At 40.2% G+C, this 25,220-nt stretch overlaps 2 protein-coding genes across 11 annotated transcripts in view; one reads left to right on the top strand and one right to left on the bottom strand.

Annotated features, from left to right (window-relative positions):
* Positions 1-25,220, bottom strand: part of MATCAP2 (microtubule associated tyrosine carboxypeptidase 2) — a 240,471-nt gene that overhangs the window by 129,363 nt on the left and 85,888 nt on the right. The gene's annotated exons all lie outside the window — the stretch shown is intronic.
* The window catches only part of EEPD1 (endonuclease/exonuclease/phosphatase family domain containing 1), a 220,691-nt gene that overhangs the window by 158,210 nt on the left and 37,261 nt on the right, over positions 1-25,220 (top strand). For 3 of the 8 annotated variants that reach the window (XM_034411360.3, XM_034411512.3, XM_087894056.1), the window contains 2 exons: positions 23,239-23,367; positions 23,512-23,563. In XM_034411360.3, the coding sequence (XP_034267251.1) occupies positions 23,239-23,367; positions 23,512-23,563 (181 nt within the window). The remainder of the gene's footprint in view (positions 1-23,238; positions 23,368-23,511; positions 23,564-25,220) is intronic. The other 5 variants (XM_087894057.1, XM_034411653.3, XM_034411587.3 and 2 more) reach the window with 2 other exon arrangements.

Raw genomic sequence — 25,220 nt, 5'->3', positions numbered from 1 at the left:
TGCCACTTGCTTGCCCCGCCTGCCATGTTTGTTGCTGCCATGTTCTTTGCGCACGCACATCCCATTGCCTTGCAAGTCCAATGGGATGCGCATGCGTGAAGAACATGGCAGTGACAGCAGCAGCTTTTTCTTTTTTTTTTTAATAGTTTTTATTAATAATAAAAAGAAAAAAACAAAACCAACATAGATACATTGAAACAACATACAAAACGAGCACACATCAATTCAGTCCAATGACTGACTCTTAGAAGATATTACAACGGTGGGTTATTTTTCATATTTCTATTTGTATCAATATTTACAGTCACCTATTTACTTAGTTATATATGTACATATATAATTGACTCCTTATTTACTTCTATGCATTTCTATTGAGTACTCGAAAATCATCTTTATATTCCTATTTTTGCCTCCAGCCAGTTGTACCATCTTTGCCATACTAAATAGTAATCAGTATCATCTTTCTCTTGTATTTCTTTTGTGAGCTTATCCAATTCTGCACATTCTGTAATTTTAGCTATTATTTTGTCTTCTGTGGGTAACTGTTCAGATTTCCAATGTTGGGCAAAGAGTATACGTGCTGCTGTGAGGATATGGATGATCAAATATTTTATTTCTTTGGTATATTGTGTTGTGATTATTCCCAATAAAAAGGTTTCCGGCCTCATTTCCAGTTTTTGTTTCGTGATTTCTTCAATCATTGTTTTGATTTGTTGCCAGTATTGTTTTGCCCTTCGGCATAGCCACCAGAGATGATAATATGTCCCTTTCTGTGATTTACATTTCCAGCACATCGGAGATGTATTTGGGAACATCTTGGCTAGGCGCGCCGGTGGGAGGTGCCATCGGTAGAACATTTTGTAAAGGTTTTCTTTATAGGGTATAGACCAGTGGTCCCCAACCCCCGGTCCGCGGACCGGTGCCGGGCCGTGGAGTACCTGGCACCGGGCCGCGCAGCGGCCGGGGGACATGAACGCTGCAGCGCAAAGGCTCCTGGGCCGTGCGCAAAAGCTCCTGGGCCGTGCGCAAAGGCTCCAGGGAAGAGAGCCCCGCGCAGGTACGCACGTGTGGCCCAAAGCCCCCACCCCTGCGCGCGCTCAGCGGGCCACGGTAAAATTATCAAAGGCTGATTGGTCCGCGGCGATAAAAAGGTTGGGGACCACTGGTATAGACAATGTCATCTTGTAATTTATCTTCCACAGATTCTCCCACTTATCCAATTCAATAGTATGTCCTATATTTTTGGCCCATATTATCATATTCTCTTTGACAACCTCCTCTTCTAATTTGTATTTTAATAGGTACTTATAAATTTTGGTAATCATTTTCTCATCTGTACTTTGTAATATTTTATCCAATTCATTTGGTTCATTTTGAAATCCGAATTGTGCCCGATCAGTTTTATATCTTGATTCTATTTGCATGTATGGCCACCAATCAATGTCTATACCCTGATTTTGTAATTCTTGTCTTGTTTGTAATTCTCCTTCACTGTTCAGTAATTCTTTGTAAGTCCTCATTTTCTCTATATCCATGGCGTTGGGATATATTAGTGCTTCCATTGTCGATAGCCATCGTGGGATCTTAGTATAATGTTTCCTAATCTCTTGCCATGATTTGTACAATGATTCTCTGATAATGTGTTGCTGAAAGTATCTGTGATGCTTGTCCTTTCCCTCCCACAGAAAGGCGTGCCATCCGCGTTGTAATTCAAAGCCCTCTAGTGATAGCATTCTTTTATTCTTAAGGTCTATCCAGTCCCTTATCCAGTTCAACGACGCTGCTTTATAGTATAACTCCCAGTCCGGTAGGCCTAAACTTCCTTTTTCCCGAATATCTTGCATACATTTTATTTTGATTCTAGCCCTTTTCCCATTCCAAATAAATTTTGTTATTATTTTATTAAGGTCCTTAAAAAAGTTCTTTCCTGGCCAGATTGGGGTTACTTGAAAGAGGTAGAGTAATCTAGGCAGTATATTCATTTTTATGGATGCAATTTTCCCTAGGAATGACAGTTGTAATTTGTTCCACATTTCCAGGTCTTTTCTGATTTGTTTCATTAATTTATTATAATTGTCTTCTCTAATTGTTATTGCTTTAGCAGTAAGCCAGATTCCTAGATATTTTATTCTCTTTACAATTTGTATTCCTAATTTGTCTTCTAGTATTGTCTCTTGTACCTTTGTCAAATTCTTTGTTAATATTTTAGTTTTTTGTTTGTTAATTTTAAGCCCTGCGACTCTTCCATATTCCTCTATCTTCACTAGAAGTTTGGTTCCTGTTATTTCCGGTTGCTCCATTATAAATACCACGTCGTCAGCGAAGGCTTGCAATTTGTACTCTTCTTTCCGTGTTCTCAAACCTTTTATTTGGGCATCTTTCCTGACTTCATTTAGTAATATTTCCAATGAAATTATGAACAATAGTGGGGATAAAGGGCAGCCCTGTCTCACACCCTTTTGTATATCCAGATTTTCAGTCATATCTCCATTAATCATAATTTTGGCCGTTTGGAGGGAATATACTCTTCTAATCATATGTAAAAATTTAGCACCAAAGTCCATAGTTTCTAGTTGCAATATGAGGAAGTTCCAATTTAAATTATCAAAGGCCTTTTGTGCGTCTAAGAAGATTAAGGCTACTTGTTTGTCGATTCTTTTCTCGTAATATTCCAAGACGTTGATAATTGTTCTTATGTTGTTTTTGATCTGTCTTCTTGGAACAAAACCATTCTGATCTGTATGTATGTATTTATGAATAATTGTTTTCAGTCTTTGCGTTATAACCAACATGAAGAGTTTATAATCTACATTGAGCAGTGAGATCGGCCTATAATTTTTAACTTGTGTAGGGTCTGTGTCTTCTTTAGGGATGAGTGTAATAATGGTTTCAGTCCAGGATTTGGGAATTTCTGCTTCTAACAGTGCATCATTGAGGACTTGGAGTAACAGTTCATCGATTGCGTTTTGACAGTTTTTATAAAACTCCGTTGGTATTCCATCCGGGCCTGGGACCTTGTTGTTTTTTTGCTTTTTCCTTGCTTCCACCAGCTCAGACATCGTAATTGGTCTATTTAGTACTTCTCTGTGGGACTCCTCTAATTTTGTAATGTTTGTTTTACATAAGTATTCCTTAATGTCTTCATCCCGAATCTCTTCTTTCTTGTAAAGGTTTTGAAAAAAATCTTTGACTATACGTTTTTTGTCTAGGTTGTTATGGTATATTTGTCCTGTTTCGTCCTGCAATTGAAATATTGTTCTCCTTTCTTTTTCTTTTTTCAATTTATACTCTAACCAGCGCCCCGTTTTGTTTGCATGCTCAAAATGTTTCTGCTTTGCTAATTTGATTTTCTGTGCAATTTCTGTCTGGGTAATCAGATTGATTTTATGTTTAGTAAGGTTTAATTTTTCTTTTATTGTTTTGTCATGGGGCTCCTTCTGCAATTCTAATTCATATATTCTAAGTTCTTCTAACAACTTATTCCTTGACTGTCGTTTTTCTTTATTTTTTTTTGCCATATACGCAATTGTAAGACCTCTTATGTATGCTTTAATTGTGTCCCAAAGGTTTTGAAGCGATGTCTGTTCTTTAGTGTTTATTTGTAGGAACATCTTAACCTCTTTCTCAATCATCTGTATATATTCCTTATCTGTTATTATTCCGGTATCCGTCATCCACCTCCTTTGCTTTCGATGTCCTTTCCATATTATTTCAATGGGGTTATGATCTGCCCAGGTATTCGCTGCTATTTCGATATTTTTTACCTCCTCTCTGAGGTCTGCTGTCATCCAGGCCATGTCGATCCTAGACCATGACTGGTGTGGGTTCGAATAATATGTATACTGTTTCGTTTGCATGTTTGCCTCTCTCCATACATCATGTAGGTGTAGTTCGTTGATCATATCTTTGAAAGGTTCCGGTAGAGTTTTCTTTCTGGTTTTACTTTGTTTATTACTCCGATAGTCTTTTTCTATGTCCATGATTGCATTGAAATCTCCTACCATACAGATAGTTTCGTATTCCAGGTCTTTAATTATATTATGTAGCTTTTTAAAAAAATCATTTTGGTTTCCGTTGGGTGCATATATGGATATTAATAATATTGTTTTGGATCCTGTTTGTATTTCTATTATTAAGAAACGTCCTTCTGTGTCTGCATATATTTGTTTTGTTTTTAAGTATTTCTTGACATATATTACGACTCCTCTCTTTTTTTGGTCTCCTAGAGCTGCATATAGTCTTCCTAATCTTTGGTTGTCCAATAGTTTTTGATGCTGTCTTTTGATGTGTACCTCTTGGAGTGTTATAATATCTGTTTCTAGCTTTTGAAGTTTTGTAAATGTCTGTTTTCTTTTAGCTGGTGAATTAAGTCCGTTTATATTGATTGAAATGAGTTTTAGCTCTTTTTCCATCTCTCTTTATTTATCTATCCGTTGTTTGCAGCCTTTTTGTGTTTCTAGTGATCATTTGCGTCTTTTCCCTCGCTCCCTCTCTCTCCATTCTTTCTCTTTCCAATCTTCTCCCCTCTTCTTGGTCTCTTTCTTCTTTCTCTGTCCGCTGTTCCTCTTGCCTCTTAAGTTCCTCTTCTTTTCTGCTCTCCTGCTCCTCCTCCAGCACGAAGTGTTGGTCAAAGAAGTCCTGTGCTTTTCCTACGCTATCGATTCTGTATTTTTTGTCTTCCCAGAAGATTAGTAGACCCTCCAGTATTAGCCAGCGGAACTTTATTTTAAATTTATTCAACTGTGCCGTTAAAAAGTTGTAGTTCCTTCTTTGGTCCCTTGTCCTTTTTGGTATCTGTTTGAGGGTTAAGATTTCTTTTCCTTTATACATAGCTGTATCCTCTCTCATCTTCCTATAGATCTCTTCTTTTAAAGATTTTTTTGTGAATCTGATGTGTATTTCTTTTGGTAACTTATTTCTCCGGGCGTAGTTCGTGTGAACTCTATAGATTTCGTCTATTCCACTTCGTATCTCTTCCTTGTCCCTCTGGGTCACTTCTGAAAGTATCTCGGTCATGATTTCTCCTAGATCCTCCTCCTTTTGCTCTTCTACGTTCTGAAACCTTAAGTAGAAGGATGCCTTCTCCATCTCAAGATATGATACCGTGTCCTCTAAATCTTTATTTGTGGTCGCTTGGTTGTATTCCATCTTCTCCATTCTCTTATTTGTATGTTCTATTCTCTCCTCCACCTTATAAATCCTCTGTTCATTTTCCTCTATTTTATGTTGTATCTTTCCTATCTTCTCATCCATGTTCCTAATATTATCCTTTATCTCTCCCACATCCATCCTAAGTTCCTCATGATTTTTCCTTGTCTCCTCATGGTTGTAGACCATGGTCTCTTGCATTTTATTCATTCCTTCCTGGATCATTGTTAGTACGGAGTGAATGTTTTGCATACTAAGGGTGGGAGTTGCTTTATCTTTTTCCGTGGCTTCAACTGTTTTTTGTTGTGCGGGGAGGCCATGAGTATCATCTGGCTTGATGGTATTTTCTTACTTAACTTAGAGATTGTTGTTGAACTTGTAGTTGCCATTTGTATTTCTTTTATTATCTTCTCCCAGAATTTCATATACTGATTACTATTTGGGTTGTTCTATTTCTTTTAGTATTTATGTTTAATTGGTGGCTTTCAGTAATCCCAATAATCCCAGTAATCCCAGGGAGATAAGTAACCAAAATGAATTCCTTTGTCACACTATCACTGTCTATATATAAATTTATCTATAAGTTCTATTTTTCACTTTTCAATATTTTACAGAGTTTTTCAATTCATGATGGCTATCTGGCCTATATTACTCTCTAAGCATGGGATGAAATATAAGGGGAGGGAGTGAGGGAAAAGTCTAATACTTCAGCAGTTCATCAGTTAGCTATCCTTATAATTAATTACTATCTAATTTGAATTTATTATTAATTACTATTTATCAAATCAATTACTCTTAATTTCTATCCTAGATTCAATTAATCTATCTAATATAATTTTTCAAACCTAAACATACAAAACAATATAATATTTAACTACCGAGGTAAAATATAGCACTAAGATAAGTATAAATATATATTTAGAGTAAATATGAAATTAAGTTAACAGTTATATATATAGTATATAGGATTATATATGAAATTTCACAAACAGTACATTTAATATTAATGCTTTTTATGCTTCTTAATCACTAATTTGTTATCAGCTTTTAATACAATTAATTATACTTTACAGTTGATTCTTCTTCGTCTGGATCGCTCTCTTCTCTCTCTCTTTTTTTTCCAAATTTGTATCCTTCTTATTTATTGTTCAGAGTCTAGTGTCCCAATACTTTTAGATTGAATGTCCAATGTCCACCAAAGCTCCAAGACTCCCAAGTGTCCACCTTTCAACAACAAAAAAAAAAAAAAAAAAATAGAGGGTAGAATAATCCAAGTCCCAATGTCTAAGTCCAAACCTCCAAATATCCAAAGTCCCAAAATCCAAAAGTCCAAGAGTCCAAGGAAAAATATTCCGCTTAGGTTGATTTGATTTAGCTCCAAAAGTCACTAACTTCCACTTTAAACGGAGTTTTTCTGCCGCTCTCTCTTCCGGTATCAGCTGCTTGTTAATTGTCTCGTTGTCGCCTCCACAAAGGGCAAAGTCCATCAAATTAATCCCTTTCTCTCCTTAAGTTCAGTCTCTCCTCTGTAGCAAAATATTCAAAATCCAAGTTTCTCTGGGATCACTTTCTCCTCCTGGGTTTCCCCTGGATTTCCTCCGCTTTCGCCGGCTGCTAATTTATGTGCTGTCACTGTCAAAATGGAAGCTGTCTCCGCTTATTTCTCAGTCGCCGCTTGTCTAGCGAAGGTTCGCTTCTTAGTTGGAGTTTTATCTTCTTCCGCCTTCGATTCTCACGTTATGGGTTGTAAATGTACCTTTTGAGCTCTTTTTCTTCCCGATCTTTCCACCAAAGTCTTCTTTATTTGATTTTCGCTTCCCTCTTAGTCAGCTGTCAACGTTTCTGGCCAGCCGGGGTGGCTGGTTTTTCCCCGATCAGGATTAAGGGGGATTTCCTGAACCTTCGGGGGGATTGCTGTCCTCCCCGAGGTCCTCGGAGTTTCCCCTTTTTTCTATTGACCTCTCTGAGGTCAATAGTGCCTAAATCGGCTCCTAAATCGGAGATATTAGGGACTTGGAGAACGGAGGTCTGTTCCTTTCATCCCTAACACGCTGACGTCACCGCCGGAAGACCGATGGCAGCAGCTTTTTCTGTGACCTCTGGTACTTTTCAGCAGCCTGCGGGCAGCTGCTGCTTCCTCTTTGACAGCCGCTTTGTGGTTACAGCAGCTGGTTGGGGGCTGCCAAAAACTCTGGTCAGCTTGCTTTCCGGACTCTGGAAACTCTGGACCGGCTGCTGTGGAAGGTAAGCAGCCAGAACAAAGAGGCAGTGGTGGGGAAGGAAGCAGAGCTAGGGCCAGGGCAGCGGTGCTAAAGGAGGGGAAACAGGAGTGACTGGCAAAGGGAGGGCCAGGGTAGAGTTGTGAAAATTCCCAAAATTTCCCTACCTTTTCCTGTGGATGTGGCTAGGTGGGGGGGGGGTCATGTGACTGAGTGGACGTGGGCGTGAGTGACATCAAGTTGGCCATGCCCATTCAGTCACATATTCCCCCAGCTAGCCACACCCACCGAACCAGTAGCAAAATTTTTTGAAACCCACCACTGCACTGTATCCCTATCTTAATGCCCTAAACTCCTGATCACCTGGAATGCATGATCACCGGATCGCTGGAATGCCTGATGAGAGAAGGTGAGAGGCGAAGGTGAGAGACCGTATTCCCCTACCCGGCAAAGTAATCTCCCGAAAAATATCCAGGCGAAGATATCTCCATCATATTATCTCCGGCAAAGTATCTCCGGAGAAATATCCAGATTACCAGATCACCTAATTGCACATCAAATCGCAAACCAAAAGTGAGGATCACACACTGAATCTCAAACCGAAGTTAGGAAAGTAACCTAATCTAAAAAGCTAAGAAATCTAAACCTAAATCTAAAAAGCTAGGAAAGCACACTGAATCACAAACCGAAGCTAGGAAAGTAGCTGTCTAGAAAACTCATTCTAGACTCATTCTGTGACTCATTCCAGTCACAGCATTCAAGAACATCCAAGAACAGCATCAGAGAACAATCATAGCATCAGAGGACACTCCAACAGAACACTCACAGGATCAAAGGACAGTATCAAAGAACAATCATAGCATCAACGGGCATTCCAGCAGCCAAACAAAAGCTGCCGGAGGAAATAAAATTCATCTACTACCAAACCCTTTCATACTACAAAATCCTTTCATTACGGACATATCCTACTTTACTTCATTACTCATTGATTGATTAATTAATTGATAGTTTAATATAGCTGGTTAATTAATTAATTGATTAGTGTAGCATTGATTGATTGTCTAGTTGATTAATTGATTAGTTTAATTGATTAGTGTGACATTGATTGCTGATTTATTATTTAACTGGTTGATTGATTAATGTGATTGATTAGTGTGGCATTGATTAGCATATTGATTAGCATATGATTACCATATTTACTGTTTAACTGATTGATTGATTGATTGATTGATTGATTAACCAAGTGGATTCCAGCAAGTAAGAGATTAATTAATTCAACATTGGATAACAGCAAATAACTACACACATACACAACAAATCTACCATGCTAGGCAAACACTCCACTACTAAACACCCACTCAAAAAGAAAGATATCTCTACCAATGATCCAAACAACTCCTGCACATGCTTTTTATGTACAGAATCTTTCAAGGAGAATGAGAATACCATGAAATGCTCCTAATGTGACAAGTACACCCACCATAACTGCTTGGGATTAACCAAAAACATAGTCCAATTCCTACAAGCACCCTCAGATGCGTTTTCTCATCTCTGCCCATCGTGTAGACCCAAACTGGACAAATTTATTGTCCTGATTGATAGGATCGACACCATAGAAACAAGACTAACATCCCTTGACACCATAGAAGCACGTTTAGCATCTCTTGAAGAAACAAAAAACACAGAAAAGCAAACATCCAACAGCTCAAAATCCTATCCCAATCCAACAACCATAACCACAAATAACCACCAACCCATCAAATAATATCTCCATACTCATCAAGGACGCCAGTGAACATGAACAGAAATGTCCCAATGCTATTTTATTTGGTCTAGAGGACACCAACGAATGTGATGATATCACAAAGATTCGCAACATCATCAGCAACTTTCAGACATCAACCATCTCCCCCAATGAAATCATTGACATTGGCACAACAGCCCTGAGTTCAAGTACAGTGATGGCTTGGTAGCCCCACGCTTCTGCAGAGTCATTTGCAAGAATGAGACCAGCAAACTCAAATTCATTTAAACAATAAATTTAATCACCAAAAGCATCATCATCCATAATGAACTTTGCTCATGGCCCGACCTATCCATTCTGCAATGTGCCCATTCCCAAGAACTCAAAAGATGTCAAGACCAAGGAGAGACTAACTTATACATTGACTACTGCGCTGACTGTATCAAAAGTAAGACCAATGGCCCATGTCCTATCAAACCCCCCCCAACAACCAAACCTAGGCATGCATGCCCCTAACTTCTCAAAATCCACCACTACAGACCTTAAATGCAAGCTACTTAACACAAGAAGCCTTGCAAACAAAATGCCTAAATTCCTTCTCTTACTACATATGACAATATTCAATATTATATTTGTCTGCGAGATGTGGCTGAATGCATCCCTCCCAGACTCCATTACCACAGTAAGTGACTATCATGTTTACCGGTCCGACCGTGAAAACCGTAGAGGGGGTGGTGTTGCAATATTCTATAAAAAGTCCCTAAATCTAAAAAATATTCAAGTTACACAGGAGCTTGCTCTTCCTGAGACCATTGTCTGTGAGCTATCCATAAATACCACATTTCACTTCTTACTAGGTTAAAGAGCCCCTGATTACGACCTCGCACATGCGAACTAGCTAACTTCACTACTAATGTGAGCAGCCTCCTGCCTGCACCCTCTTATCCTTCTTGGTGACCTCAATCTACCTCTTATTAATTGGACCCTAAATGAATGTACAACTGAATCCATACATACAACCCTGTACAATACTGTTACTAATCTGGGACTGGATCAACTAGTAACAAACAACACTAGACTCAAAAACTGCCTTGATCTCATCTTCGGCAACAGTTAAACTCAATTTATGGTCTACAAATAACAGTGACCACAGTGTAATTGACTTTTGTCTCAATTTATGTCCTTACAAAGATGATCATATTGATAGGATCCCAAATTATAACTTTAAAAAAGCCTACCATGATCTCATAGCTGCTGACTTCTCATCTCTTGATTGGCAAATTCTGTTCACTGGCTGTAGTACTGCCAAAGACCATTATAACCCTAAACCTAACCCTAACTATATGTACCACTAATAACCCCCAAAACCATAACAAATAAGGAAGCTTCAATCAAAAAAAAAATCTCTTTGGCAAAAAAACAAAACTGGCTACGTAGCTAACTTTAAAAGCTGCTACAAAACCTTATGCCACCAGATAAAGGCAGAATGCACAAATTACCACAGCAAACAAGAGGAAAACCTTCTATGCATGAAATCCACCCGCGCCTTGTATAATTTTGTAAACAACAAATTTAAAAGACTCGAGATCCATCCCACCCCTAAAAGGACCTAACAGGAAAGACTGTAATGATAAAACCAACCTCTTCATATTCTTTGGTTCAGTCTTTGTAAACAGCAATGGCTCATGCCCCACATTTCCTAGTCATACCACAATTAATTGCAAAGATGCACTACATATTGATTTTACATATGAAGATAATGTTGAAAAGGCATGCAGCGTAAAACCATCTCTATCTATTGGCCCTGATGGATTATGTGCCCACTTCTTTAAAAAGCTTTCCACTGCTAGCAGAACCTCTAAGCATAATCTATGAAACATCTTTCAGAACCAGCTCCTTGTCCAACCTATGGTCATTAGCCACGGTCATCCCTATCTTCAAAAAGGATGACCCCAGCCTAGTTGAAAATTACAGACCAATCTCACTGTGTTGCATCACCTGCAAAGTCATGGAATCAATCATAAACCAATCCATTACCATCCACTTAGAGACCAACATCCTACTCTCTAATAAGCAGTTTGGTTTCAGGAAAAAAATGTCCTGTAATCTGCAACTCCTACGCTGCAAAAACATATGAACTACACAACTCGACCAGGATAAAGCAATAGATGCAATTTACATAGACTTCTGCAAGCCTTTGATTCAGTGGTACATGACAAACAACTTTTAAAACTAAAATCTTATGGCAATTCTGGATCCCTGCATAAGTGGATAGCTGCGTTCCTATCAAACAGGCAACAAGTAGTCAAAATAGAGCCTTGGTAGTACAGTGGTCTAAGGCACCCTGTTATTAAGCTGGTTATTAAGACCAGCTGCCTGCAATTACTGCAGGTTCGAATCTCGCCAAGGCTCAAGGTTGACTCAACCTTCCATCCTTTCTAAGGTAGGTAAATTGGGGACCCAGTTGTGGGGGCAATAAGCTGACTTTGTATAAATATACAAAAGAATGAAGGCTATTGCTTAGCGCATTGTAAGCCGCCCTGAGTCTCCGGAGAAGGGCGGCATATAAATCAAATTTAAAAAAAAAAAAAAGGGAGTGCCCTATCAAACCCTGCACCTATTAACAGCAGTATCCCCCAAAGCATCATGTTAGGACCCACACTCTTTATACATTATATAAATGACCTTTGCGATCATATTATAAGCAGCTGCGTCCTCTTCACTGATGATGTAAAACTATTCAACACCACCAACAATGCTGCTGCCTTACAAAGAGACCTTGACTATGTGTCAGAATGGTCAAACAATTGGCAACTCCAAATCTCAACCAACAAATGCTCTGTCTTACACATTGGCAAAAAAAATCAGAACACCAAATACAAACTGGGTGAATACGACCTCGTAGACGACCCTCACTCTGTCGAGGACTTTGGAGTACTCATCTCAAATGATCTAAGTGCCAGAGCTCACTGTAACAGCATTGCCAAAAAGGCATTAAGAGTTGTTAACCTAGGACTTCCGGTTGAGGCGTGGATCGAAGCGACAAGGAAGGAGAGCTCCGTATCCTGTGTCGAATTTCCAGTGTTTCGGCACCCGTTACGGGAAAATCAGCCTTGGTGTGGACCAGTAGAGAGAGGGTGACTTCAGCGGAGCTGGTGTGGAGAGGTCCGGTCTCCCGCCGTGCCAAGAAGAACCCTCATTTTGAACACGGAAGAAGACGGCCGACATGGCCAACCCAGAGATCTAATGCCCCAAGTGTAAAAATCGAGAAGCAAAAGAGTGAGTACGGGGTGAAGATTGGCGGTGCGAGCAGGAGATCAAAACATTAGAAACAGTGCAATAGATGATAACTGCGAGGAGGTGATAAATCCTAAGAGTCCAGAGGAGCAGCTGAAGGAAAGGGAGACTCGGAAAGGTACAGACAGCAAACAGCGAGGGGAGCGAAGTGACACAGCGAAACCTGTCTTGTTGGATATATACGGAGGAATAGAAAAGGGACGTTTGAAAGAGCGAGCGTTCTGAATCTTGGAGAAGGGAAATGATCTGGAACAGGGCGTTGGTTTTCCTTCTAATAAAGCTGCACCAACGGAGAAGGATGATATAGGCAATAATAAAGAAGGACAAAGGGGAAACTGCAGGGCTGAGATCGCCATTTTGGAAGGTGAGAGTGAAAGACTCTGAACTCCGGGTTTTTTTGGTCTTATAAAGAAGATTCCATTCCATTCGGATTTATAACTGTTGGTGTTGGAGAGTTGCCAGAGTGGGACTGGTGTCAACTATAGTGGAACTTTGCACTGATTAATCCCTGAAAGGAAAATTCCTATATATATCTTCTATATAATAACTATTTATATATTTATTTATTAGTTACTACTATTTAATAACTATAAATTATTATTTATTATTTATTAGACAATCAATTTAAACTATAATCAATTTATATATATAATTTTTAGTAGTCTATATGTTAAAATACTTTGTCTGTTGCTTCCTTATACGTTTTTTGATTAAAATCTTTATTAATACCAAGCCAGTTAGAAAATTAACTAATTAACCTGTCTAGAGATATAATATTATAATATTTTAGTACAAGTTAGTACAATTCCAAAGTATTTATTGCACTTATAACACTTTATAATATTTATAGCCTATTGAACAGGGAAAGGATTTTCATTAAGACCAAGATTAAGATACAGTTCGTTTGAGAATCAGCCAGAGTGATATATAATAAATTAGTTAAAATATAAATTGTAAGTTATAGATTGAGATTTTATATTTAAATAAAATAGGAATAGAATATACTTAGACCTATTTAAGAACATTAGCAATTAGTAGTTTACAAAACTGAGCTAGAACCGGATGCTGATTTGGGAAAGAATAGACAGAATTCTAGAAAAACAATATAAAATTTTGAAGGAAATGACATCCACCACAGTAACCACAGTAAAATCACAGGAAAGAAGGTCACTTCAACAACAATTGGATTAACGGCTTCCCCAGCAACACAAAAGACCTTAGAAGGGATGTTTTCGACTGAAAAGCAAACTTCCACCATGAGTATGCAGACTGTCCAGACTACATTAGCGACAATACAGGAGACTATGTTAAAATGCAAGAGTGCTTGTCTAGAAATCATGAGGAAGCCAGGAGAGACCTGGACGAAGTCAAAAAATCGGTCAAAGAGGATATACAAAAATTAGATGAAAAAATGGACTCTATTCAAGAGATAATACAAAAAAATGACCAAAGGATCACGGCCATAGAAAAAAAAAAAGAGCAAATGGAAGAGAAGCTAGAACTATTAGATGAGAAAATGATAGGCCTCAATAAAGACCTTGAAAACACGGTGGCACAGTTAGAGATGCAGAGAGTGGCATTCTATCTAAGGTTCCAAAATGTGAGAGAAGAAAGAGATGAGGACTTAACTCTAGTAATGGCCGAAATGATTGCGGAAGCTTTGCAGCAAGATAAAGATGAGATTATTAATGAACTGGATGAAGTATTTAGAGTACATACGAACTACGCGAGACAACACAAACTGCCAAGAGAGGTCCACGTGCAATTTGTGCGAAGGAAAGTCAGAGACATTATCTTCAAAATAACAAAAGAAGAACCAATGTACTACAATGAAAAATTGATGAAAAATTTTTACAATGTAAAAAATTAGGGAAACTATTTGTATCGTTAGCAGACGAAAAGAAAAGAGGAATAGCAGTTTATGTTAATGAAGAGATCGAAAGTAATTTGAAATATGTAGATAAGATAGGAAGAACCCTGATGATTGAAGTAAATGTTAAAGATAAAAATGTGTTGTTAGTGGTTGTATATGCGCCAAATAGTGAACAAAAAGAATTTTACCGAAAACTGCATGAAAAGATAATAGAACAAAATATAGAAAATGTATTTTTGCTGGGTGATCTTAATGCAATTGTGGACCCAAAAAAGGATTATAGGAGCAATCAGAATAATAAAAAAAAGAAAAATTTGCTGCCAAAAACATTTTTTAATTTAACAGAAGAATTAAATTTAGTAGATATTTGGAGATTATATAACCCAGAAGAGGAAAAGTACACATATTACTCCAATCCCCATAAATCCTGGTCGAGGATAGATATGGTATGGGCTAAAAGATCTTAATACAGGAGATGGAATCAGTAGAGATAGTGACGAATGACTGGGCTGACCACAACCCAATAATAATAGAATGGAGAGGGCAAAGAAAGAAAAGGAGCAGATGGATGATGAATGTTCAGATAATGAAAGAAAAGGAGTATACTGAAAAGATAGAAAAAGAACTGAAGTGGTTTTTCAAAGATAACAACAAATACCAGACATCCCTCCAAAACCTGTGGGACACAACAAAAGCCTTTATTAGAGGTTTAACAATAGCCTATAATAGTAAACGGAAAAAGGAGAAGGAAAATGAATATAATAAAATTCGAGAAGAGATCAAAAATTGGGAAGGGAAATTACAGGAGAGGCCAGGGAATGAACAAATAAGAACTAATTGGATGGCAGCTAAACACAAATTGAACCTATTTGAACAAGAAAAATATGTCAGTACAATGAAATTTGTAAAACAAAATCAATTTGAACAGGCGAACAAACCAGGGAGGTGGATGGCTTATAAATTAAGAAAAGAAAGAGAGAAATGAATAATTCATCAATTGCAGGATAAGGATGGTAAGTTATATCAGAACCCAGAAAAGAAGAAAGAGATAGCAACCCAATTTTTTCAAGATTTATACACACAGGATAAAGTGCCAACAGAGGAAATAGACCAATATTTAAAAGAGGAGGGAATGCCAGTAGTAACTGAAGAAGAGGAAGAGATACTGAATAGAGAGATTACTATAGAGGAACTACAGGAAACAATAAGGAGGAAAAAAAACAATAAAACCCCGGGAACAGATGGGTTACCAATAGAATTATACAAAGGATTAGGGGAATCATTAAATTGGATACTATTAGAGGTTTACAATGAGGCATTGAAAGAGGCAAAGCTACCAGACTCTTGGAGGGAGGCATATATCTCGCTAATCCTGAAGGAGGGGGCAGATATAACACAGATAAAAAATTATAGGCCGATTTCTTTACTAAATTCCGATTATAAGATTTTTATGAATTTGATGGCAAACAGATTAAAGGCAATATTAAACCATAGGATACATTCGGATCAGAACGGATTCCTGCCGGCAAGACAAATTAAAAACAACATAAGGACTGTGATCAATGTAATAGAATACTATGAGGTGCATCCAGAAAAACAAGTAGCCCGGATTTTTCTGGATGCACAAAAAGCATTTGATCGGGTTAACTGGAGATTCATGACACAACAAATAAAGAATATGAAATTCAGGGAGCAATTCAAAAAGATGATAGTTTCAATATACACAAAACGGAGAGCAAGGATACTAGTCAATGGGGAATTAACAAATTTTTTTGAAATAAGTAGAGGAGTACGACAAGGGTGCCCACTTTCACCACTACTTTTTATCTTAACCTTAGAAAATCTACTTAGAAGAATCAGATTAAACAAAAATATAAAAGGACTCAAGGTAAAAGGAGAAGAATACAAGGTCCAAGCGTTCACTGACGACCTTGTATTCTTCATAGAGGAGCCACTAGAAACAGAATTAAAATTAACAGAAGAAATAGAGAAATTTGGTAAAGTGGCAGATTTAAAAATCAATAAAGATAAGTCCAAAATATTAACTAAAAACCTAACAGCAAAACAAATAGAAGAGTTAGAAAAACAGTCAGGATTACAAGCAGTTAAGAAGATAAAATATTTAGGTATCAATTTGACAACTAGGAATGTGGCCATAAAAGATAATAATTACAGAGAGTTAGTGCAACAAATTAAAAAAGACTTAGAAAGATGGGGGAAACTAAAGCTATCATTGCTAGGAAGAATTGGGGCGATAAAGATGAATATACTCCCGAGACTTCTCTACTTATTCCAAACTATTCCGGTTAAATTAGAGAAAAACTTCTTTATAAATCTGAATAAAATAACATCAAAATTCGTATGGGAAGGAAAAAAAACCAAGAATAAATTTAAACATATTACAGGATGATAGAACTAGAGGGGGTTTTGGCCTACCAACGTGGGAAAAATACTATAAAGCAGCGAGTCTAACATGGATTAAAAAATGGGTCAATTTGGATAATTATAGACTATTAAAATTGGAAGGCCATGACTTATTAAAGGGGTGGCACACCTTCTTGTGGAACGCCGGGAACAAAACATATAAACATTTTAAAAATCATATAATAAGAAATTCACTAATTGGCACTTGGCTCGAAATTAAAAATAAACATTATATGAAGGTTCCTGGCTGGATATCCACATTGGAGGCGGCAATGCACCCCAACACATTAGCTGCCCATAAATTGATAAGATATAAAGAATTACTGGATCCCCATGGAAGATTAAAAATACGGCAGGAACTTAGGGAACAAGGTATAGAAATAGATTGGTGGCCCTACCTACAAATACAAACTAGATACAATAAAGATAGTGAGGAAGGAGGAATTGAAATAATTCCAATCAGCTAGACAAATTATTAGGAGTTAAAGATGGAAACTTGATTTCAAAAATTTACAAATATTTACTAGAATTTGATCTGGCAGAAAACCTGGTCAAAGGATAAACGATAGCCTGGGCAAGGAATATTGGTAAAAATATACAATTGGAAGAGTGGGAAAGGGTATGGGAAACCAACTATAGAATAACAAAATCGGTACCATATAAGGAAAACCACTACAAGATGTGGTACAGATGGTATCTAGCCCCAGAGAGATTTTTTTATTTTTATTTTTTATTTTATTGAATTTCTATACCGCCCTACTCCCGAAGGACTCAGGGCGGTGAACAGCCATGAAATAAAACACATACATATAAAAATTTAAAATAGAATAAAATGAATTAAATAAATTTGGCTGAATTAATACCCATAATTTAAAATACCCATATTTTAAAACACATTAAAATTTAAAATTTGCACTTAAAAGGGAGAAGATTTAGGCGAGGCCAGCTTGATGAAATAAAAGAGTCTTCAGCTCGCGGCGGAAGGTGTGCAGATCCGGAATCCTCCGTATCTCTGGGGGGAGCTCATTCCAGATCGTCGGTGCCCCCACAGAGAAGGCTCTCCCCCTAGGGGCCGACAGCCGACATTGTTTGGCCGACAGCACCTGGAGGAGCCCCTCTCTGTGGGAGCGTACTGGTCGGTGGGAGGCTATTGATGGTAGTAGGCGGTCCCGTAAGTAACCAGGTCCTAAGCCATGGAGCGCTTTAAAAGTGGTAACCAGAACCTTGAAGCGCACCTGGAAGACCACCGGGAGCCAGTGCAGCTCGCGCAGGAGAGGTGTTACATGGGAGCTCCATGCCGCTCCCATAAGCACCCGCACGGCCGCACTCTGCGCCAGTTGGAGCCTCTGAGTGCATCTCAAGGGGAGCCCCATGTAGAGAGCGTTACAATAGTCCAGACAAGAGGTGACGAGGGCATGAGTGACTGTGCATAGCGAGTCTCGATCTAGAAAGGGACGCAACTGGCGAATCAGGCGAACCTGATGAAAAATCCTCCCGGTCACGGCCGTCAAGTGCTCTTCTAAAGACAGCTGTGAATCCAGGAGGACGCCCAACTTATGAGCCCTTTCTGTGGGGGCCAATGATTCGCCCCCAATAGCCAGCAATGGCACCAGCTGACTATATCGGGCCGTCGGAAACCACAGCCACTCGGTCTTGGATGGGTTGAGCCTGAGCCCGTTTCTCCCCATCCAGATCCGTACGGCCTCCAGGCACTGGGACATCACTTCAAGGGCATCGTTGGGGTGGTCCGGGGTGGAGATGTACAGCTGGGTGTTGTCAGCGTACTGATGGTACTTCACCCCGAAACCACGGATGATCTCGCCCAGCGGCTTTACATAAATGTTGAACAAAAGGGGCGAGAGAACCGATCCCTGCGGCACCCCACATGTAAGGGGCCTCGGAGTCGATCTCTGCCCCCCTGTCAACACAGACTGCGACCAGTCAGAGAGAAAGGAGGAGAACCACCGTAAAACGGTGCCTCCCACCCCCAACCCTTCCAGCCGGTGCAGCATGATATCATGGTCGATGGTATCAAAAGCCGCTGAGAGATCTAACAGGACCAGGACAGAGGAACAACCCCTGTCCCGAGCCCTCCAGAGATCATCAACCAACACGACCAATGCCGTTTCCGTGCTGTACCCAGGCCTGAAGCCCGACTGGAACAGATCCAGATACGACGCTTCATCCAGGTACTGGGGAAGCTGTCGCGCAACCACACTCTCAACAACCTTCGCAACGAAGCAAAGGTTGGAGACTGGACGATAATTAGCCAATACTGCCGGGTCCAGGGAAGGCTTCTTGAGGAGGGGCCTTACCACTGCCTCTTTCAGGGCGGTGGGGAAGACACCCTCACCCAACGAAGCATTTATAATCCCCTGGAGCCAGCCTCGCGTCACCTCCCGGGAAGCCAGCACTAACCAGGAGGGGCACGGGTCCAACAAACATGTGGTCGCATTCAATCTACCCAGAATCCTGTCCACGTCATCTGGGGTCACAGGATCAAACTCATCCCAGATAACAGCCTCAAGACCTGCCTCCGTCACCCTCGCTGGATCTATCCAGTTGGAGTCCAGACCTGCCCGAATCTGAGTGATTTTGTCATACAGATACTGAACAAAATCCTCGGCTCTTCCCTCCAAGGGGTCCTCCCGCGCTTCCTAGTGGAGCAGGGAGCGGGTCACCCTAAACAGGGCGGCCGGGCGATTATCTGATGGCGCAATAAGAGCAGCAAAATGAGTGCATTTTGCTGCTTTTATCGCCACTAGGTAACTCCTAATATGAGATCTTACCAGTGTTCGGTCGGATTCAGAAAGACTAGCCCTCCAACAGCTCTCTAGGTGTCTTTTCCGGCGCTTCATCTCCCACAGCTCCTCAGTAAACCAAGGAGCCAGGCAAGATCGGCGCCGGGTCAGAGGCCGCAAAGGCACGACTCGGTCCAGGGCTCCAGCAGCCGCCCTATCCCAGGCGGCCACTAGGTCTCCAGACAAGGCGTGAGCCAGAACCTCCGGGATTGGCCCAAGCTCCATCTGGAACCTATCAGGTTCCATCAGGCGCCTGGGGCGGTACCATCTTATCGGTTCCGCCTCCCTGCAGTGGGGTGCCGCGGTTCGAAGGTCAAGGCGATGGAGCGAGTGATCTGACCATGACAAGGGCTCGATGACTATATCCCCTATCTCGAGATCACTCAACCACTGTCCAGAGACAAAAACCAAGTCCAGTGTGTTTCCCCCAGTGTGCGTAGGGCCATGAATTAGTTGGGTCAGGTCCATGGCCGTCATGGAAGCCATGAACTCCCGAGCCACCTCAGACGCCTCACCCACGGATGGCAGGTTGAAATCCCCCATGACCATAAGTCTGGGGGTATCAACCGCCACCGCGGCAATAACGTTGAGTAGCTCGGGCAGGGCTGCTGCCACATGGCAGGGAGCCAGGTACGTGATCAGCAAACCCATCTGAACCCCGTGGCCCCACTTCACAAGGAGGGACTCACAACCGGCCGTCTGAGGAACAGTGGTCTCCCTTGGCCTAAGGCCTTCTCTAATAATAACCGCTACTCCCCCGCCCCTCCCCTGTGACCTCGACTGATGGAATGCGTGGAAACCTGGTGGGCACATTTCTTCCTCCGGGCCCAGCCAGGTCTCCGTAATACCCGCCAGGTCCGCTCCCCCCTCATAAACAAGATCACAGATGAGGGGGGCTTTATTTACTACGGACCTGGCGTTGCACAGCATCAGACGAAGGCCCGGGCCCTGAAGGTCTGTACTACCTGGAGAACGAGTGGAGCCTTGGGGGCCGGAGCACCCTACTGCTTGAAGACAGCGGGTGCGTGCTCCCTTAACATGATATGGCCCCCTGCTCCCGCCATATCTACCCCTCCCACACACAGTACCGATGGTAAAAACACAGTCTGGACCAGCTCGACCCCCTCCGGATCCCCCACCCCCCCGCCGAACGTCCTGGCCAAGCCCGACCCTCCCCTTGGTGGGTTATCCCCCAAACCCACAGCCCTAATTCCAATCCCACCCCCCTCCCCCCTCCCCTGACCCCTTAAAAGTTTAGACAAGGACAATTTTAAAAAACCCCGCAAAGATTGGCAAGGATGTATGCAAATCTTAACCCAACATGTTGGAAATGTAAGCAAGCACAGGGAACCTTCTTTCATGTCTGATGGCTTTGCCCAAAAATTAAGAAATATTGGATAAAAATAAAAATTTGGGTATCAGAAATAATTGCGGAAGATATTGAACTAAAACCAGAAATCTTTTTGTTAGGAATGCTTAAACAAAACATTAGAAAAGAAAAAAAGTACCTAATATTACATATAATCACGGTGGCTAGGTTAGTCCTAGCACAAGTCTGGAAAACAGATCAATTGCCAACGGAGCAGCAAATAATTCAAAAAAATTATACATGTGCAGAAATGGATAGACTAACGTTGAAATTGAAAGAAAAGGAAAACACAGTATTTTAAGGTATGAGTGGATGAACCAATGGAAAAGAAGGTAAAGTCAAAATTTAGTAAATTAAAAGTAATAATTATACACCGTCATTAAGATAAAAAAGGATATAAGTTACTGTGTATAGTTGTACTTATATATATCACATATACTTAGTTTGTTGTGATTAGTATTGTTGATTGTATTTTAAGGTTGTGAATGTTTTATATAATTTTATCTTTTTAAATTTAATAAAGTTTGTTTTTTAAAACCAAAAAAAAAAAAAAGAGTTGTTAACCTAATCTTACAAAGCTTCTTCTTCGGTAATATTGTACTGCAAACTAGGGCATACAAAACCTTTGCTAGACCAATTCTCAAATACAGCTCATCTGCCTGGAACCTGCACTGTATATCAGACATTAATACAATTGAGTGAGTCCAGAGGTATTTCACGAGAAGAGTACTCCACTCCTCTGCTCACAACAGAATACCTTATGCCACCAGGCCTGAAATTTTGGGCTTAGACAACTTACAACTATGCCGCCTTCAGTCTAACCTAAGCATAGTACACAAAATTATCTGCTACAACGTCCTAGCTGTCAATGACTATTTCAGCTTCAACCGCAATAATACACGAGCACACAATAGATATAAATTTAAGATAAACACAATTGCAGAAAATACAACTTCAGCAACAGAGTGGTCAATGCCTGGAATGCACTACCTGACTCTGTGGTTACATCCCCAAGCCCCAATAACTTTAACCTTAGACTATGTACTGTTGACTTCACCCCATTCCTAAGAGGTCTGTAAGGGGCGTGCATAAGCACACCAACATGCCTACCATCCCTATCCTACTATCCCCATTTATTCATATCCATTTCCTGTATTCATAAGCATGTTTATACTTATATCTGTTATTTTATACATGTTTGATTGATAATAAATAAACAAACAAACAAACAAACAAAGAGAGAAGCAACTTGGAAATAAGGAGAAATTTCCTAACAGTGAGGAGAATTAACCAGTGGAACAGTTTGCCTTCAGAAAGCGTGGGCACTCCATCACTAGAGGTTTTTAAGAAACTGAACAGCCACTTGTCTGAAATAGTATAAGTCTGTGATGGTGGTGAACCTATGGCATGCATGCCGGAAATGGCAAACAGAGCCATCTCTCCAGGCATGCCAGCCGTCACCCATTGCTCTTCTGGATTCCAGCGCGCACATGCACGCCAGCCAGCTGGTTTTTGCATGCACAGGAGCGCTGGAAACAGGAAGAGCAGCTCCCTGGCGCATGCCGGGAAACTGAGCTTCTGGTTTCCAGCATGCACATGCGCACCGGCCAGTTGGTCTTCGTGCATACATGCGTGCCAGAAACCGGAAGACCAGGTGACCAGCGCACGTGCACATGCCAGAAACCAGAAGCTCAGCTTCCCGGCATACGCATTTGCTCCAGGGAGCTGCTCTTACAGTTTCTGGTGCTCCCATGTGTGCGCACCAGGGAGCTACTCTTCCGGTTTTAGGCGCTCCCCAATGTGCACGCGCACACTCTCGTTTCGGCACTCAGTGCCGAAAAGATTTGCTAACACTGGTATAGGTTTTCCTGCTTGAGTAGGGGGCTGGACTAGAAGACCTCCAAGGTCCCTTCCAGCTTCTATTCTATTCTATTCTATTCTATTCTATTCTATTCTATTCTAATTATTAAAATATATGGAGATAAACAATAGCTTATATTTCTTTTTATTTAAAAATTATCAGTTTAATGGGTTAGGGATATGTAAATAAAATTTGCTGACATAGAATATCTGTCTGAAAACAATAGTTATAATGTACCCAACAAATAATGGGTTATTATTTGCCACTTTCATTTCTTGCTTCTAAGTTTCCCCAAAGTATGTGGTTGACCCTTATCAACAACTGAATGGTTACTTGGTGAGTTCAGTGTGGAAATTTTCTAATTTTAGCATTCAGGAAACTCCCTTTCAGTTTGGGCCATATTAAAAGGGGATTATAGGAATTGTAAGGCAATAGATCTGGAGATGGATAACCTAAAAGCTAAGTAATGTGACTTGCTTTTACATTCTGAATTTAATTTCAGCAGTTGGTATAGTCAGGCGAAAACAAAAATTGATGAAAGCTTTATCTGCTTCAGACATACCATGAAAATATCTTCTATATCCCCTGAAGTAACACGCTCCTTTTGCAGTAAATTTCCCTGCAAGCCAAGGTAAGAATACATTTCTATAACTGCTTATTCAGATGTAGACCTACTGAAGTGTTGGCTTATGAAAGTGCTAGCAAAGTGATGTTTTCGTGCTTTCACAACCATGTTGGTATGATTGATGTATTTTCTTCTTTTCTCCTTTTCTAGCATCAAACTTTTGGCTGTGCAGGAGTTGATTGATAGAGATGCACTTGAGAAGGTATCTTTTACTCTTTCTGTAGAGCAGCACAAATCCTTCTGTTAGTATTTCTGTTTCTATTTACTGCTACTGATGTCTTACAAGCATATACTTATACTTCAGATTATACAATGTGAATGTGTACAACCAGGTCCCCAAAGACTATTTTCTTTGTTGCATTCACAATCTAATTAGATGGAGATTTGAAGCAAGGACTACATTTCGCCATTCAGTGGCATATTTGGAACTCCCCTCCCTTCCAGGGTCAAACCATAATAAAAACAAAATTGGATTTCATTTTAATTGCATATTCGTTTTAATAGCATTAAACATAATGTAATTTCTTTCCGTTCTTCATTTTATAATTTCTTTTTAATAGCACATTAAAATAATGATTTGGTAATAGATTTCGGAGGTTTCTGAAGGGGTCAGTTGCATTAAACATTGTGACATGTGTGACATGTAGCTATGATTATTTGTTTAGTGATCGTTCAAAGTTGTGAAAAAAGTGACATGACTAGTCCTTATAGTCGTAAGTACTTACAGCCATCAAAGCATCCTGAAGTCATGTGATCAGAATCTAGGCACTTGGGAAATAGTATATACCGTATTTTTTGGAGTATAAGACACACTTTTTTCCCCCATAAAAGAGAGTGAAAAGTTGGTGCATCTTGTACACCGAATGTAGCCCTGCCCACCTGCTGGCCCCCCTGAAAATGGGGCGTGCGGAAGTGGCAATAGGCTATGGCAATTCCTGCAGCCTGAAACAGCTGATTTTTGGGAGACTGATCCAACCAGCAGTCAGCTGCTTGTGCTAATCAGGCTGTGCTGAAGCTGAAATTGAAACAGGCTGTTTGCTGCAAGGAGGCAAATTACTGGGAGGCAGAGGCAGATTTTTTTTCTTGTGCTAATCAGGCTGTAATGAAAATGAAAATGAAACAGGCTGTTTGCTGCAAGGAGGCAAATTGCTGGGAGGCAGAGGCACTTGTTTTCCTCCCCCAAAAAGGTAGGTGTGTCTTATAGTCTGGAGCATCTTATACTCCGAAAAACACAGTATTTATGATTGTTGCAGCATTCTGCAGTCACACAATCACCATTTAAGATTTTCCTAGGGAACTTCTGATAAGCAGAGTCAATGAGAAAGGCTGGGTTTGCTTATTGACCATGGCAAAAAAGCTTGTAAAATCAGACCCAGCTCACTTGGTAGCCACATTACCTTAGGGATAAGACGTTCTGGTTTCAATTGTGGTCATAGATTGGAAACTACTTGTATGCAATAAACCCACATCCAAGGAATCCTGAGATGAACTTCAAAGCAATCTGAAATATGACCCAGGCAATAGTGCAGAGAAAACACTAGAGGGAGATTAAGAATGCATGAAAAATTGTTGTTTTTAATTCTTTGGATTTTCTCATAGCCCCTTGGCTTTTCTGCCTTGTGAAAAACAGGGGCATTAAACCAAACCAGTGGGTTCTGCAAACCAATCTTTCCAGGCCTTCTTATGGGAGGGTAGAAGAGTTTACAAAGTGTAATTCTTTCATTTTGTTGCTTTGCTGTTTCAGTATACTTTTTCTTCCATATCTGGCACTGAATAGATAGACTGAGTTTTGAATATTTAAAGTCTTGAGAGCAAATGCATTGGCAGTGATTCCTTCCCAATCCAGTCAGCTTCACAAT

This window comes from Pantherophis guttatus, chromosome 4, assembly GCF_059756535.1.
Source record: "Pantherophis guttatus breed Tessera chromosome 4, ASM5975653v1, whole genome shotgun sequence".
Taxonomy (NCBI): domain Eukaryota; kingdom Metazoa; phylum Chordata; class Lepidosauria; order Squamata; family Colubridae; genus Pantherophis; species Pantherophis guttatus.
The sequence above is the reverse complement of the archived record's forward strand: the minus strand, read 5'-3'. Positions and strand labels throughout refer to the sequence as shown.